This window comes from Leptopilina heterotoma, unplaced genomic scaffold (genome assembly GCF_015476425.1).
Source record: "Leptopilina heterotoma isolate Lh14 unplaced genomic scaffold, ASM1547642v1 Lhet_70, whole genome shotgun sequence".
Classification (NCBI taxonomy): Eukaryota; Metazoa; Arthropoda; class Insecta; order Hymenoptera; family Figitidae; genus Leptopilina; species Leptopilina heterotoma.
The window spans coordinates 1,698,956-1,713,561 of NW_025111162.1; the positions used below are offsets into that span (position 1 = coordinate 1,698,956).

The following is a 14,606-nucleotide window of genomic DNA, read 5'->3' on the forward strand; positions in this document are numbered from 1 at the left end:
ATTTTTTAGTGGAGAGAAATCAAAGTTAACTATTTGTTAATTAATATTGTTTACAACAATTGATATAAATTACTTTCTGTTTTATTAATTGTGTGGTGGTCATATTGTATTAATTTGAACTGATTCAGACCATATGCAGCAACGGAATAAGAAAATAAGCCTCCTTTTTTAAAAAATTGCATTAATTTGTTAACTTTGATTGAAAATAAAAATTATAAACAATTAAAAACTAAAAAATTGGCCTTGAGAGATGTCTTAAGAATTTATTCGCCTTTAATTTAAAATATAGTATACTCAAACCGGTTAAGAATTGTAGGCTGTAGACAGTTTTGAACAGTAAATTGTAAAAAAAATCCCATTGTGCGCTGTTTGTAGATCCTTGGGCAAACCCGGCCTGGTCCTGGTCGGGGCCAGATCAGAAAACCCAACCGGGGCCAGGGCGGTAATCGGGAACAAAAGTGTCGATTTCTGCATAGGTAAAAACTAAGATGATTTTAGGATTTAACCAATTAACGCCCAAATGACCAAAATTTTTACTTGGACTTCAATACACAATTTGAAGTATTTATAAATAATAAATTTTAGCAGCAATGAGATGTAGGGGGTTTTGGGGTTCGCGCTTTCAGATTCTGGGGTCAAAATAGCGATTCGATCAACACAAAATCCAATATAGTGGCTATTTTGAAAAAAAAATAAGTACATTTTTTTTATATATTTTTTTTCAGATCTAAAAATTTTTTTTAAACCTTTCTTAAGTATGCTATTGGTGATCAAAATAGTTGTTCTTTCAAAATAGAAAATAGAAAAATTCTGATTTCAAGATAACGGAATTAAAATTTTGAAAAAGTAAATGCATTATAGTAAAAAAATCAAAATTTACAACAACATTCAAAAAGTTTGCAAATTCGATTCAAAATGTATACTCGGGGGTTTTTGGGGTCGCTGATGACGAATCCGATGTCAGATTTTTAAAATTCAAAATGGCGGATCCAATATGGCGGACATTTTTTTTTAAAATTTGCATTCGCTTGAAACTTGTCACTTGGGGGTTTTTGGGGTCGCTGATGACGAATCCGATAACAGTTTTTCAAAATTCAAAATAGCGGATTCAATATGGCGGACATTTTTTTTTTAAATTCGATTTGCTTGAAACTTGTCACTCGAGGGTTTTCGGTGTCGCTGATGACGAATAGGATGAAAGTTTTTCAAAATTCAAAATGGCGGATTCAATATGGCTTATCGTAGAGATCCACTTAACCCATTAACTTATTGGAAAGGTGAAATGCGTTAGGGAATTTCAATGAAATTTTAATTTTTGCTCTCTCTTTATAGCTCACGGTGGTCTTCAAGCACTTTTAGGGTTACCTAAAATGAGTCAAAATTGTGCTAACGCAGTTTTATCTGGAATCGTCCCAAGATTCCAAATTTTCATTTCCGAAAATCGTAGCTGATTCTTTTTTCGAAAAAAACATAGGTATATATGGGCAATTCCACGTGAGATTTAAGTCCATCTTTTAAAATCGGCCAAAAAATATTTTTTTTCTATTCTGTATCGAAACAAATTAGATTTGTATTTTTTTATTTTTGTTTAATTGTACAAATTTTCGAGTTATGAATTTTCGAAATTTTTGACTTGTAATTGTAGACTTATATTCAGTAGCTTATAATTCCGAAAATATTGAGTTTAGGATACCTTCTATTATAGAGGAGAGTTTCCAAAAAGTCCCGAAATGGGCCTGATGTGTTAAATGAGTTTTAAAACATTTTCAAAAATCACTTGCAAGCATCACATGGGATATTTTTACAAATAACTTTTTAGAACTGTCTGCAGCGTATAAATTTTAATCTATTTGTGTTCTTTGTTTTAAATTAAAGGGTCTACGCTGTAGATAGTTTTAAAAAGTTAATTGTAAAAGAATCCCACTGTCGACTAAAATCTCACGTGGAATTCCCCATAGGGTAATGTCACCTTGAGTGGACCGCCTGAGCTTTTAAGTTATCTGACAGCGGAAAAGTGAAATAAATAGTGCGAATAGCAGCACCGCACCTAGAAACCGTAAGAAATTAAGTTCCGCGATAATCATATACGTTACCGTTTGATGTAACGCATTTTTGAGAACACAAACCAAAAAAGAAGTCGCTCTTTCAATGAGTAAAGTGATTTGGAAGTGTAAAAGTAGTGTAAAATTTAAGTTTTAAAAGGTAACTTATTTTTTTCCTACTACTTTGGACATTGAAATTGATTGTCTTAGTTTAATTTAGTGATAATTTTGATTAAAAAAAATTGTGATGGCTGCCATAAAAAGTTGTTTGTCACCATGAGTGGACCACTGTTTATAACCATGAGTGGACTGCCTGTTTTTTCCATTTTTAATGTCAGTTTAACATTTTTTTAGATATAAATTGACAATAAATTAGTTTGAAACAATTATTTATGTTCTTTATTAATTTTTTTGTGATATTGATGTGATATGTGACAAAATTATTAAAAATGGTTTCACTTGTAAACATTGCGACACATACATGGTCTGAAGCTGCATAAGCATAAATTTTGTTTCAATATATCAGAAATATTAAATACATTAAAGAATTTAGAATAACTTTTACAATTTTTTAGGAGTGGTCCACTCAAGGTTACACTTTTTTCATTCCTTAAAAATTAGCTTTTTTTAAAAGTCAATTGTTTTTTCCAATAAAAAAAAATTAAAGCTATTATGGCATAAACACTTATCTAGAGATTTAAACTAAAGCTTGAAATAGAAACCTCCGATTATTTTGCTTTCATAACAAATTTTTTAGAGAAAAAGCGTAGGCGGTCCACTCAAGGTGACATTACTCTATATATGTTTTTTTCGAAAAAAGAATCAGCTACGATTTTCGGAAACGAAAATTTGGAATCTTGGGACGATTCCAGATAAAACTGCGTTAGCACAATTTTAACTCATTTTAGGTAAACCTAAAAGTGCTTGAAGACCACCGTGAGCTGTTCTATGAAACCAGCATTTGTAAAATTTGTTCTACTTTTATGTTAAAAATAACACGAGATCCCAATGCAATTTTTTTCCATTTTTTTACCTTTAATAAAGTATTCTTTTCACAATACAATTATTAATTCAACAATTAACCTTCTGATGTTTTTACGATCGTTAACATACGCATACACTTACATAAAGTTGCTTCGTTCTTCAATTGTTTTCCATATTTCCATATGAAATTCCATTGAAATTTCCTAACGCATTTCACCCTTCCAATAAGTTCATGGGTGAAGTGGATCTTCACGATATGCCATATTGGATCCGTCATTTTGAATTTTAAAAAACTGACATTAGATTCGTCATTAGCGACCCCGAAAACCCCCTAGTGACAAGTTTCAAGGAAATGCAAATTTTTTAAAAAAAATTTCCGCCATATTGGATCCGCCATTTTTAATTATGAAAAACTGGCATCGGAATCGTCATCAGCGACCCATAAAACCTCCAAGTGACAAATTTTAAGCGAATCCAAAATTCTTTTTGAAAAATGTTGGCCATATTGGATCCGCCATTTTTAATTTTAAAAATCTGAAATCGGATTCGTCATCAGCGACCCCAAAAACCTCCGAGTATACATTTTGAATCGAATTTGCAAACTTTTTGAATGTTGTTGTAAATTTTGATTTTTTTACTATAATGCATTTACTTTTTCAAAATTTTGATTCCGCCATCTTGAAATCTGGATTTCTCTATTTTATATTTTGAAAGTACAACTATTTTGCCCACCAATAGCATACTTAAGAAAGGTTTAAAAAAAATTTTTAGATCTGAAAAAAAATATTAAAAAAAATGTACCTTTTTTTGGGGTTTTTTTTCAAAATAGCCGCCATATTGGATTTTGTGTTGATCGAGTCGCTATTTTGACCCCAGAATCTGAAAGAGCGACCCCAAAAACCCCCTACATCTGATTGATGCTAAAATTTATTGTCTATTAGTATATTAAGCAACAAGGTACGTAAAGGTAGCCATTTATTAACGGTGATTTTTGTGACACGAGTGGAGGTCGAGGAGACGCATGATTATTCCCCAAATGTCACTTTTGTGAAATGTCATTTTTGCGAATTGTCATTTTTGCGAATGGACATTTTTACGAATTGTCAATTTTCCGAAAAGTCATTTTTGCGAATCGACATTTTTACGATTTGTCAATTTTTTGAAAAGTCATTTTTGCGAATTGTCATTTTTGCGAATCGCCATTTTTACGAATTGTCAATTTTCCGAAAAGACATTTTTGCGAATCGCCATTTTTACGAATTGTCAATTTTTCGAAAAGTCATTTTTGCGAATTGTCATTTTTGCGAAAATTCCTATAATAAACTTGTATGCATATATAGATTCACTATAGGAATTTTCGCACAAATGACAATTTGCAAAAATGACAATTCGTAAAAATAACTTTTCGCAAAAATGACTATTCGCAAAAATGACAATTCGGAAAAATGTCAATTCGTAAAAATAGCGATCCGCAAAAGTGACAATTCGCAAAAATGACTTTTCGCAAAAATGACTAATCGTAAAAATGACATTTCACAAAAATGGCTTTTCGCAAAAATGACATTTCACAAAAATGTCTTTTCGTAAAAATGGCAATTCGCAAAAATGACTTTTCGGAAAATTGACAATTCGTAAAAATGGCGATTCGCAAAAATAACTTTTCGGAAAATTGACAATTCGTAAAAATGGCGATTCGCAAAAATGACAATTCGCAAAAATAGCTTTTCGAAAAAATGACAATTCGCAAAAGTGACATTTCGCAAAATTGGCTTTTCGAAAAAATGAGTATTCGCAAAAGGGCAGTTTGGTGAAATGACATTTCGGAAAAACGACATTTTGGGAATAATCATGCGCCCCAGGTCGAGGGCGCCGTAGGCGCCCCGGGACCGTAACGAGTGACACAAAAAACATCGTTAATAAATTGGCAGCCTTTAAGTCCCGTGTTACTTACGATATTTTTTATTTCAAAGGCACAAAAGTGGAGATTTCAGATAGCAGACGACAGAGAGTAAAAGTCATTCACTTGTTCGACTTGTATGAAAATGGCGGCCTTTTTCATTCAAGTGGACAAATGAATGGCTTTTAGTTCCTGTCGGCTGCTATCTAAAAGCGTCGATTTTGTGCCTGAGGTATGAAAAAATAGTTCAAATCGTGTATTGAAGTCCAAGTAAAAATTTTGGTCATTTGGGCGTTAATGGGTTAAGACCCATTTTTTGTATCAATTCGTTGAAATTTAATACTTTCAAGTTAACAGTGACAAGAAATCATACGTATTAAAAAAAAGAATGCTAAAAAATTACAATTTATTTCTATTTCTGACGCTATAAAAAAAAGAGTTTCTTTTTTTTGGGGGGGAAAAAAGAAAAAAAGTGACGTTAAAGTAGAGTTTATTTAGTGCGCATAAATAGAACGTTATAAAAGTGTCACAATTTAATAAAAACTCACCGGTAAAACATCCTTTATGAGATCGAGCTTTCGTGTTCAGAACAGGATTGATGGCATTAAGACTACAAGGACTAAAACGATTATTGTTTCGCTTGTCACCGCTGGTAGCACGAGCAAACATTATAAAATTTCCGTCCTCTCCACCAGGTGTGCATTGCTCTGGATCGTGCTAAAGGAAAATAAAAAAGATAATAATATAGTTTTCCTTCTTTCCTGTTTTTTATATTCACTCTCTGCGTAAAAAGTAATTTTTGTAATTTCCTTTCGACCAGCAAAATTTTACACAAATAAACCGTTTTTCTTTAAAAATAGACACACAAAAATATATTTAAAATAAACATTTTTCAAATCCCTTGACATGCGCTACATATAGCTATGAACATGCTAAATCTAATAAAATTTGGATTTTTTGTTTTAGACCATCCATGCTAAAAATTTCATCAACGGCGCACTTTTTCAAATATTTTTCAATAATTATTTTTAAATAAAAAAATACATATAAAAAAATTAAAACTGTTTTTTTCTTGCACTTCGAGAGTGTATTTATTTATGTATGAAACCTCGCATGTCAATATTTACAATTTAAACCTGAAAAAAAAAATTCAAAAATAGCCTTTTTTAGCGAGTCTAAAGTGGGTAGAGCCCTTAAATTGATAACTTTAAGTAGAAAAAGTCTTATGCAATAAGACCGAGACACAGGGAAATGAGTGAGTAGTAAAAACTTTTCGAGTCAGACGGGAAAGTACATACATACATATACTTTAGAAGCTTAGTTAGTAAAACTCCATTTACACTGCAAAAATATAAGATGTTTTGGTAGTCATTTCTATGTTTTTGTACACTTTTTAGTTACTTGAAATATCTTTATATGATACATGCATAAAAAGTCACACTTCTGGTGCAAGGAAAATGTGCGAGAAAGGGCGTTTTATAGCAAACGATCATATAAATATTTCCGCGCATGCGTATATTGTTCCTAGTCTCTTTATTTCACACTTTTTACTTTATTTTACACTTTTATTTCACAGTTTTCATTTAACAGCCAATCAGAAACGTTGTAGTGACTTGCTATTTAAAGCGGCGGAAGCACAACTAAAAATGCGCCATCTGTGAGAAGAAAATCAAATTAGAATGCATGTCGGTAAAAAAGTCTACACGACTCGCGCCATTTTCTGAGAGTTTCTAACCTTCTTGATGAGATCGCTCACGTGAAAAATTCTGTTTTTATTCTTTTATCATACTTTTTATTGATATGTCTAAGTACTCGATTAGGTTTCGGGGGGCTTTGCCCCCCGACGCGTCCGGTCTCTTGATGTATTAGAAAATGCTGTTCTTTGAAATGTCATAAATTATTATTCTTTTGAGTTGGTTTTTTTGTAGTCGGGGGGCTCCGCCCCCAACCCCCTGGCCGGGGCTCCGCTCCTGGACCCCGTCGGAGGGGGGCGAACCCCCTGCGCGACCAGACGTTTATGAGGACTTGATAGTATAACAGTGCAATTGTTTGTGTCCTTCACTGTATATGCGTGCAATTTCTTTGACTTTTTATACATTTATTATATAAAGTAGTATAATATGACACTCGTTCTCGAAAGCGGAGTTTATATAAGAGCGACATTAGCGCCACGAATCGGAAGCGAGTGCAACAGGCAACATGAGTTTAGTAACTTTTATTTTTGACGCATTGTAGGGGAAGTGCGCCGGTTGTGGGCACCCCTACGTAAACTTCGACGGCAAACAGACTTTACTGATCTAAGTATTGCAAGTCGTGTTCGTTGACAATACGGACTTTTCGTATTGATAACGAAACAAATATATGTATTTGTGTAATAGCTGTGAGCATAATAAAGAAAATTTGCATTAAATTAATAAAAAAGTAATTTTTTATTGTTTTCGAAGAGCAACATATAAGTGTAGATTCGTTCAGAAAAAAAGGGTTTAATTTTTTTTTTGCAGTGTTGTCATTATATTTTGTGATTTACCTTCGTGTTTAACCAAAATCCTGCATCACAAAATGTGTTGGTCTTTTTAAAAAATGACTGTCATTCCCGGTTGTAGGCACCTTTATGTTAAGGAGGCTCTACCATCTGACAGTGATGTGGACTACTGTCTCATCTATCTAAACTTTCTGCCAAGGAATGTGACAGCCGCAAACTCCATTAAATGCGATGAATATAGTCGTTCAGTGCATTCGAAGTGCGTTATGTTATTCGTACTAGCTACTTCACATGCAAGCATTATGCTTTTGTTAGCGATGAGCATACTGTGAAAACGTGTCATCATTTTTGTTCTTTATCCCGGCAAAGTCTCTTAAAATAAAGAAACTTTCATTTGTTCTTTCCCGTGTGGAAAAATATTGTGGCAGTCTAGAGTCCAATGATTTCCCGATTAGCAATCATCAAGTCCGTCTAATTCTAGACGGTCCATCAAGTCCCGAATCAGTGACTTAACAGATTGGCTTATTAGAAAAAATCTAAGTCAAATATGTCCGTCTAGTACGGTGTTATTAAGACCGTCTAGATTTGGTCTAGGATGTTATATGCGCATGCGTCGATGAATGCCCAGCTGTTAAGTAACATGGCGCCTAATGGCGTCGCGTCGTTTGGCGTCGTTAGATCAGTCAGTGTGTGATGCATTTTGTTTGTGAATTATAGTATTTGTTGTGGTTTCTGTTTTACGTGAATAATAATGTGCTATGTTGTTGTTGTTTTCTGTATAATTTAATTTTAAATGTGCACTGAAAAAATAGATTTTGATGTGTTTCTATGTGTTTTGATTAGTCGGCTGAAGCTAGCAGTCGTACTCAGCATCAATGTTTAGGCGTCATCTACAAATATGCCTCTCCTTCAAATTTTGTAATACTTAATGATTTAAAAAACCATCGAGTATTGTTATTTGAGAATCAATATTCACTAAATAGCAAATTTAGTAAGTTTTTATTTATTAATTTCATTAATTAGTGGTTGACGCCTAAAGATTGGTGCTGAGTACGACTGATAGTTTCATCCGGCTGTTTTGATTTGCAGTAAATTTTATTTTACAAAAAGACTACTATCTCCAATGCCAAAGATTGGGAGGGACACAAAGCCTTATGCTTAAAGAAAGTTGAAGTGAAAAATACAGAAAGTTAAAATATTTTTTAATACTTTTTATATAAAAAAAAGTCATTAAAATTATTTCAAATATAATTAAGTTTTATTATTCTAAGAATAGTTGTCATAACATATAATGAGAAATTTTGAATAGACGTAGATTAGAATTTACTAGCACTGCTGATCAGACCAGAAACGCTGGTCTATTCTAGACGATAGCGTGGAAGTTTCGTTTCAATTCTGAACAGCCGCTCGACAAGACCGTCTGCCCTGGGTCTAGAAAGACGTTAGACAGTCTATTAAGCGCTTGGTCAGCGCCCTAAAATTTTTCCACACGGGTTATTTGTGTTGGTTTCCTTAAATATTTTTCCATTTTTAGCGGATTTTTCAAGGGTGCCCACAACCGGGTACAAAAATTTTTTTGTCAAAAAATTTCTATTTCACTAAATTTCTAATAAAACTTTTTTATTTAAAGGAATCAATTTAATTCCTTCACTGATAGTCACCTTAGACCTCTAGCTTTAAATTCGTACACATATATTTGTATAATATGCACATGGACAAATGTTATGAGGTAAAAACAAAAGGGTGCCTACAACCGGAACACTTCCCTTACAATTCACAAGTAACTTATCGCTAAACATTTTATTGCGCGAGAAACATCTTAATTTAAGATACTTTAAAAAACTTGCCAAAGTAACTTACTTTTCTTAGGGTACAGTCCCATGTTAAGCAGAAAACACAATGCAAAGCAGAATTTCGTGAGAGTGGAAAGGATAGTGATATCTGACTACCTCTCTTGCACTCACGAAATTCTGCTTTGCATTGTGTTTTCTGTTTAGCATTGGACTGCACCCTTAGATGGAAGAAATATCTGGATCACTACCGTCAAATATAGGGTAACTTCGGACGGTTTTCGATGTTTTTTACACTGGAATCTAGATCGGTGAGACTAATCGGGGATGGCTTCTCACCGATCTAGCGGATTAGTTGAGACTGAGAAGCAACACAAACAGGGCCGTACGAAGTATTTTTTGTTTGCACCATTCTTTTAAAAAATAATTCATGTTAGAAAATTAATATAAATAACAAAATATTATAAAACATTATACAAAAATAAAATGTATTTATATTAAAAAGAAAAAAAAGTAAATAATGATGAAGTTATCAAATAAAATAAATAGCATCGGGCACTGAGAACCTTTTTCTTCTACAATTAGGCACGGCATTGATCGACATTTGAAAGTCCCCGCTAGCCCTCCACCTTTCCTCGCCTACAAACTATATAAACAGAGTCTCAACGATCCCGAGCTCACCGATCTAGATTCCAGTGTATTAATATTTTTTATAATATAATATCTTGCAGTTTGACGTTCAGAATATATCATCCTTAGGGTCTTGTGTGTTGATATTTCTAGTTAACATTTTTTTATTTATCTCTGTTATTTTCTGTGAAGTAAAAAACAAGTGTCCGGAGTTAGCCTTCAAAGGGGGGTAAAGTTGGGACACTGTATAATTTTTTGTGTAATTTAAAATTATCTTGGATAATTACATTATTTACGTATTTTTGTTTTTACAAGAAACTATTCTAAGGTTCTCAGACTATTTATTATAATTTTTTTAGACGAACAAAAACTAATTAAATTCAATTAATGGTGCATTTAAAAAAAGAACATTTTTAAAATTTAGCAATTTTTAATATAATTTTTCGGACATACGAATGTAATACAATTTTAGAATATAAACAATATATATATTTAAAGCTTTTAAACATTTAATAAAAGTAAAGTTTGACTCAATTTACTGTAATCAACGCCAGAAGACGTGTATCTGACCATTACATTTTCTTAAATAAAAATAATTTACGAAATAATTTTCGAATTGAGGTTATTGAAATTAGTGTTAATTTGATGTCAAGGCATAGTAAATTAAATTTTAAAAAAGAAATAGCTTTTACCTCACATATGTTCGTTTATATAAATAAGTTTTTTCACAAATTTCAATAACTTCCAGAAATCTCTTCCAACTAAATTAATTTTTTTCTTAAATTTTTTTGATCATTTTTATTTCTCAACTGTCATATAATGTTCCTTGAATGTTCGATAAAGCAATAGAAATGCGAAATCCTTATAAAATTTTTTAGGTAGAATGGAAATACAAAATATTTACAGAAATATACGAATGTCCGAAGTTAGCCTCCTGTCCGGAGGTACCCTATTTGACGGTACTAAAACGTATAAAGCATCTTAAATATCAGTAAGATACTTTAAAAAACAACTTATTTTAAAATGGAAGATGCACTGAGAGAAATGGATGGTAAGATTTTGATGTTAAAAAGTAGATGTTACCCAGTACCATCATTATGTTACTGAGTACTATTACACAGAAAAAACGATAATCTAATTTTAAGAAGCTCTTACTTAAATAGGAGCCAAGAATATTGATATTCTTATTGTAAGAATATTTCCCACTTAATTTAAGTAGGGAATATTCTTGGCTCCTATTTAAGTAGGCGATTCTTAAAATTAGATTATCGTTTTTTTTTGCAAAGATGTTACAAAAATATGGTTAGGTATGTTACCCACTGCAATCAAAGATGTTACTCCGTACAATCTGATTGTACCTGATACAATATAGATAGCTGTCCGTATCTGTAACATCAAAGGTGGTACCCCGTACCATCATTATGTTACCCAGTAATATATTTTTCTCTCAGTGTGCCATTTTTCCATCTTACATCTTATTTTAAGATGTAAAAAAAAGACATCTATTTTTGCAGTGTGATCAGACAAACTAAATGATCTACAAATTTACACTTGATAAAACCTAAATAACAAAATAGTCTTCTCTTCATCAATATGGAAAAATGAGTTTTTTTTACAAATTAGATAGGAGAGAGTTGTCAGGGTTGGGCAGTTTTTAGGGTTGAGCCACCGCCTTTATTTTGTTTTATTCCCTTAGTGTCACTCTATCATTTGAAGGTAATTTTTAATTATTTACCTACATATTTCATTTGTTTTTTACGGTGGCTCAACTCTGACAACCGTGTTCGTCCCTAGCAACTTTTTTTTTTAAACATTGCGTTTGAGTAGATCTTTCCAACAATATGCGCAAAATCGCGAAAAATTGTACTACAGGGGAAGTTATGAAGAAAAGTCAAAACTATACCCAACCCTGACTACTCTCCCCTATACTTATAAATATTATAAAAATAAATCAAAAAAATTAACGTTTTTTTTTAAGTTAAATTAATTAAAAGTAATTAGTTTCATAGAAAAAAATTAATCAATTCTGGGAATATATTTCAAATTATTACTAAAATTAATTACTAATTGAAAAGCCAAAAGTCATTCACTAATTCAAATTAGAAAATTTTTTTACTAAATCAAAATTTCAAATATAGAGAGAATAACTAAATTGAACTAATAAATAATTTTAACTGGTAACTAAATTTAACTAAGAAAATATTGTAACTAATAAGTAATAACTGAATGTAACTAACAAGTAATTGTACTTTATAACTAAATTTTACTAATAACTGAATTTAAATGACAACTAAATGGAACTAAAAACTGAATGAGAAATTAATAACTGAATATAACTAAAAATAATTGTAACTAATAACTCAACTGAATTTAAAAAGTTATATTGACTACCGAAAAGTAGTAAAAAGAACTAAGAATGTAGTTGGTATAATCAGATTTTGTAGTTGTTGTTGTAATTTAACTACTTTTTTTTAGTCATCTGAACTATATTCTTTAATTACATCAAAAGTAGTAAAATCATCTACACGAAAATTGTTAGCAAAACTAAAAAAGTAATTAATTTAACAACTTTCCACTCAACTAGGTAATGGTAGTTGAAGATTTGGACCAAATTTTTTTCAGTGCAGTAACTAAATGTAACCAATAAGTAAATATATGTAACTATTAACTAAACGTACATAATAACTAAATGAAACTTATTTATTTCATTCATAGTTAGTATTTTTCATCCAAAATAGTTTTCGTTCTCTACTTATTACTACACGGAGAGAAATCTGTTGCTCTTAGCGCATGAAGAGAGTTAAATAGTCCTTCTAAAATAAATTTTGAATTGATAATGGAAATCTAATTGTATATTCTCTCCCATTATATCTAAGGGTTAAAAATTGCGCAGAACATGTATACGATCTGATGCGCGCGAACTTATTTTTGTGACATTTTATGTATTTAATTTATGGGTTAGGTTGCCATATTTATTTATTTCGCGCCGGATAAGAAAGGGATTTCTCAAGATGGTTAATTTGTCCCTCTGTTATGAACTCATTTTCCCTCCAACAAAAATGGCACGAATATCTGTCAATGGTGTATTTGAATATTTAGATTGTTTTCCAATAGTCAACTTTCAAATATGAACGATTAGTCTCTCTAAATGTTTAGTCCAATCCTTCAGTTTTCTCAGTGTAAGTTGCAAGAAATCCATGCTGATTTTTCATGGATTCGAGCAACTGTGGCACAAGTGGGCACAAGCTTTGCAAAGTTAGCACCGGCCTTTGCAAAATTAGGTAGCGACGTCTATGCGAAAAGCGAACCAACATGTCTCTAGCATTATTCGTAACACATTTCTCTCCGTGTATACCTAGTTGCTTTTATTCAACTAATTTGTTAAATTTAATTTTTAATGAAATGTTTTACGAATTTAATAATTTAATTTAGCAAGAGAAAAAGAAAAAAAGTGCCTCGACAGCTGCATGTGTTCTAAAGGTAGCGAAAAAACTTTAAACTCCACTTACCGGTGAGCCAAAGTTGTGACCAATCTCGTGGGCCAAAGTCACGTGAGAAACTGCAGGAGGGACGTGCTTCCCATAATTCAACAAGGTCACTATGCCCGTATTTAAGGATTTCATGCTTCCACGATAATGCTGCAAACCATAATTTATTACTACATTTCATTTATTTATTAAAGAGCGAATATAAAATATTGTGCGCAAAAATTCAACGATAACGTCTTGGGCATTTGTTTCTTAGTTTTACTGATATATAGGGTAAAGTGCGGATAGATACCCCCTTTCTCAGAACTCCAATATGGAAGAAACTATATATTTATATGTATTATTGGTTCTTTTTATACCTATTGGCCATAACAATTTTGCTATAAAGTTCCAGCCCGCTGGCACCCCGGGGTTATATTAGGTATAATAGTGCAAAAATTTTAGATTGCTGAAAATGTCCAAAAATATATAGGGTATTATACATATTATACTGAAAAAAATTATTTGATACAATTAACTTATTTATTTCACTCAACTAATTGGATATTTGATATAAATAAACATTATTTGACACAATTAATTTATTTTATCGGTTCAAGTAAACTAAATTATTTAATTCAAATAATCCATTATTCAATGCAAATATAGTATTTAATAGAAACAAATAAAAAATATTTGGATCAAATAAATAACTTATTGAAACCAAAATAATGAGTTATTTGAAACATTTAATTTACGGGGAGGATGGGGCAAGGATAGTTAGTTGCTGTCATGCTTAAACGGCTTGTTCAAAAAGCGCGTCTTTCATGATATGTTCGCGTCTTCACACCAATAGCGCAGAAGATAGTAAACATTGGAAGTCAATCTGTCACCATTTGCGAAGTCAGGAGTTTATTTTTGTAAAAAATCTGTTTTGATAAAATGTCAACATAGTGTTTATCATATTGTTTTCTATATTAGTGCTCCTGAATATTTATTTACATAAGTGTTTTCCGGAGTGGAATTTCCTGCTGAACACGAATATATTGTATTTATTTTCAAATTAATTCACGTCGTTCCTTAAAATTTAGAAAAAACTGAAATATGGGCTCACGGGGCAAGGATATTAGAGCTATTGCGCCTCGATAAAATCCTGCTAATGCGACTGCAAATTATAAAAAAATGTTTAATTTTTCTTTTTAGGTTAATATACATAATGGTGCGTAATTATATACGGAAAACGAAGCTTATTGACCAAGAAATTGGTGGTCGTCTGAAGAAAATTGTTTAAACCACAGTTTCTAGTTCAGACGA

General features: G+C 31.8%; 1 protein-coding gene across 8 annotated transcripts in view; it reads right to left on the bottom strand.

Moving 5' to 3' along the window:
- Positions 1-14,606, bottom strand: part of LOC122510570 (disintegrin and metalloproteinase domain-containing protein 10) — a 1,090,443-nt gene that overhangs the window by 120,644 nt on the left and 955,193 nt on the right. For all 8 annotated transcript variants that reach the window (XM_043625327.1, XM_043625328.1, XM_043625329.1 and 5 more), the window contains 2 exons: positions 13,335-13,463; positions 5,472-5,640 (listed from right to left, as the gene is read on the bottom strand). In XM_043625327.1, the coding sequence (XP_043481262.1) occupies positions 5,472-5,640; positions 13,335-13,463 (298 nt within the window). The remainder of the gene's footprint in view (positions 1-5,471; positions 5,641-13,334; positions 13,464-14,606) is intronic.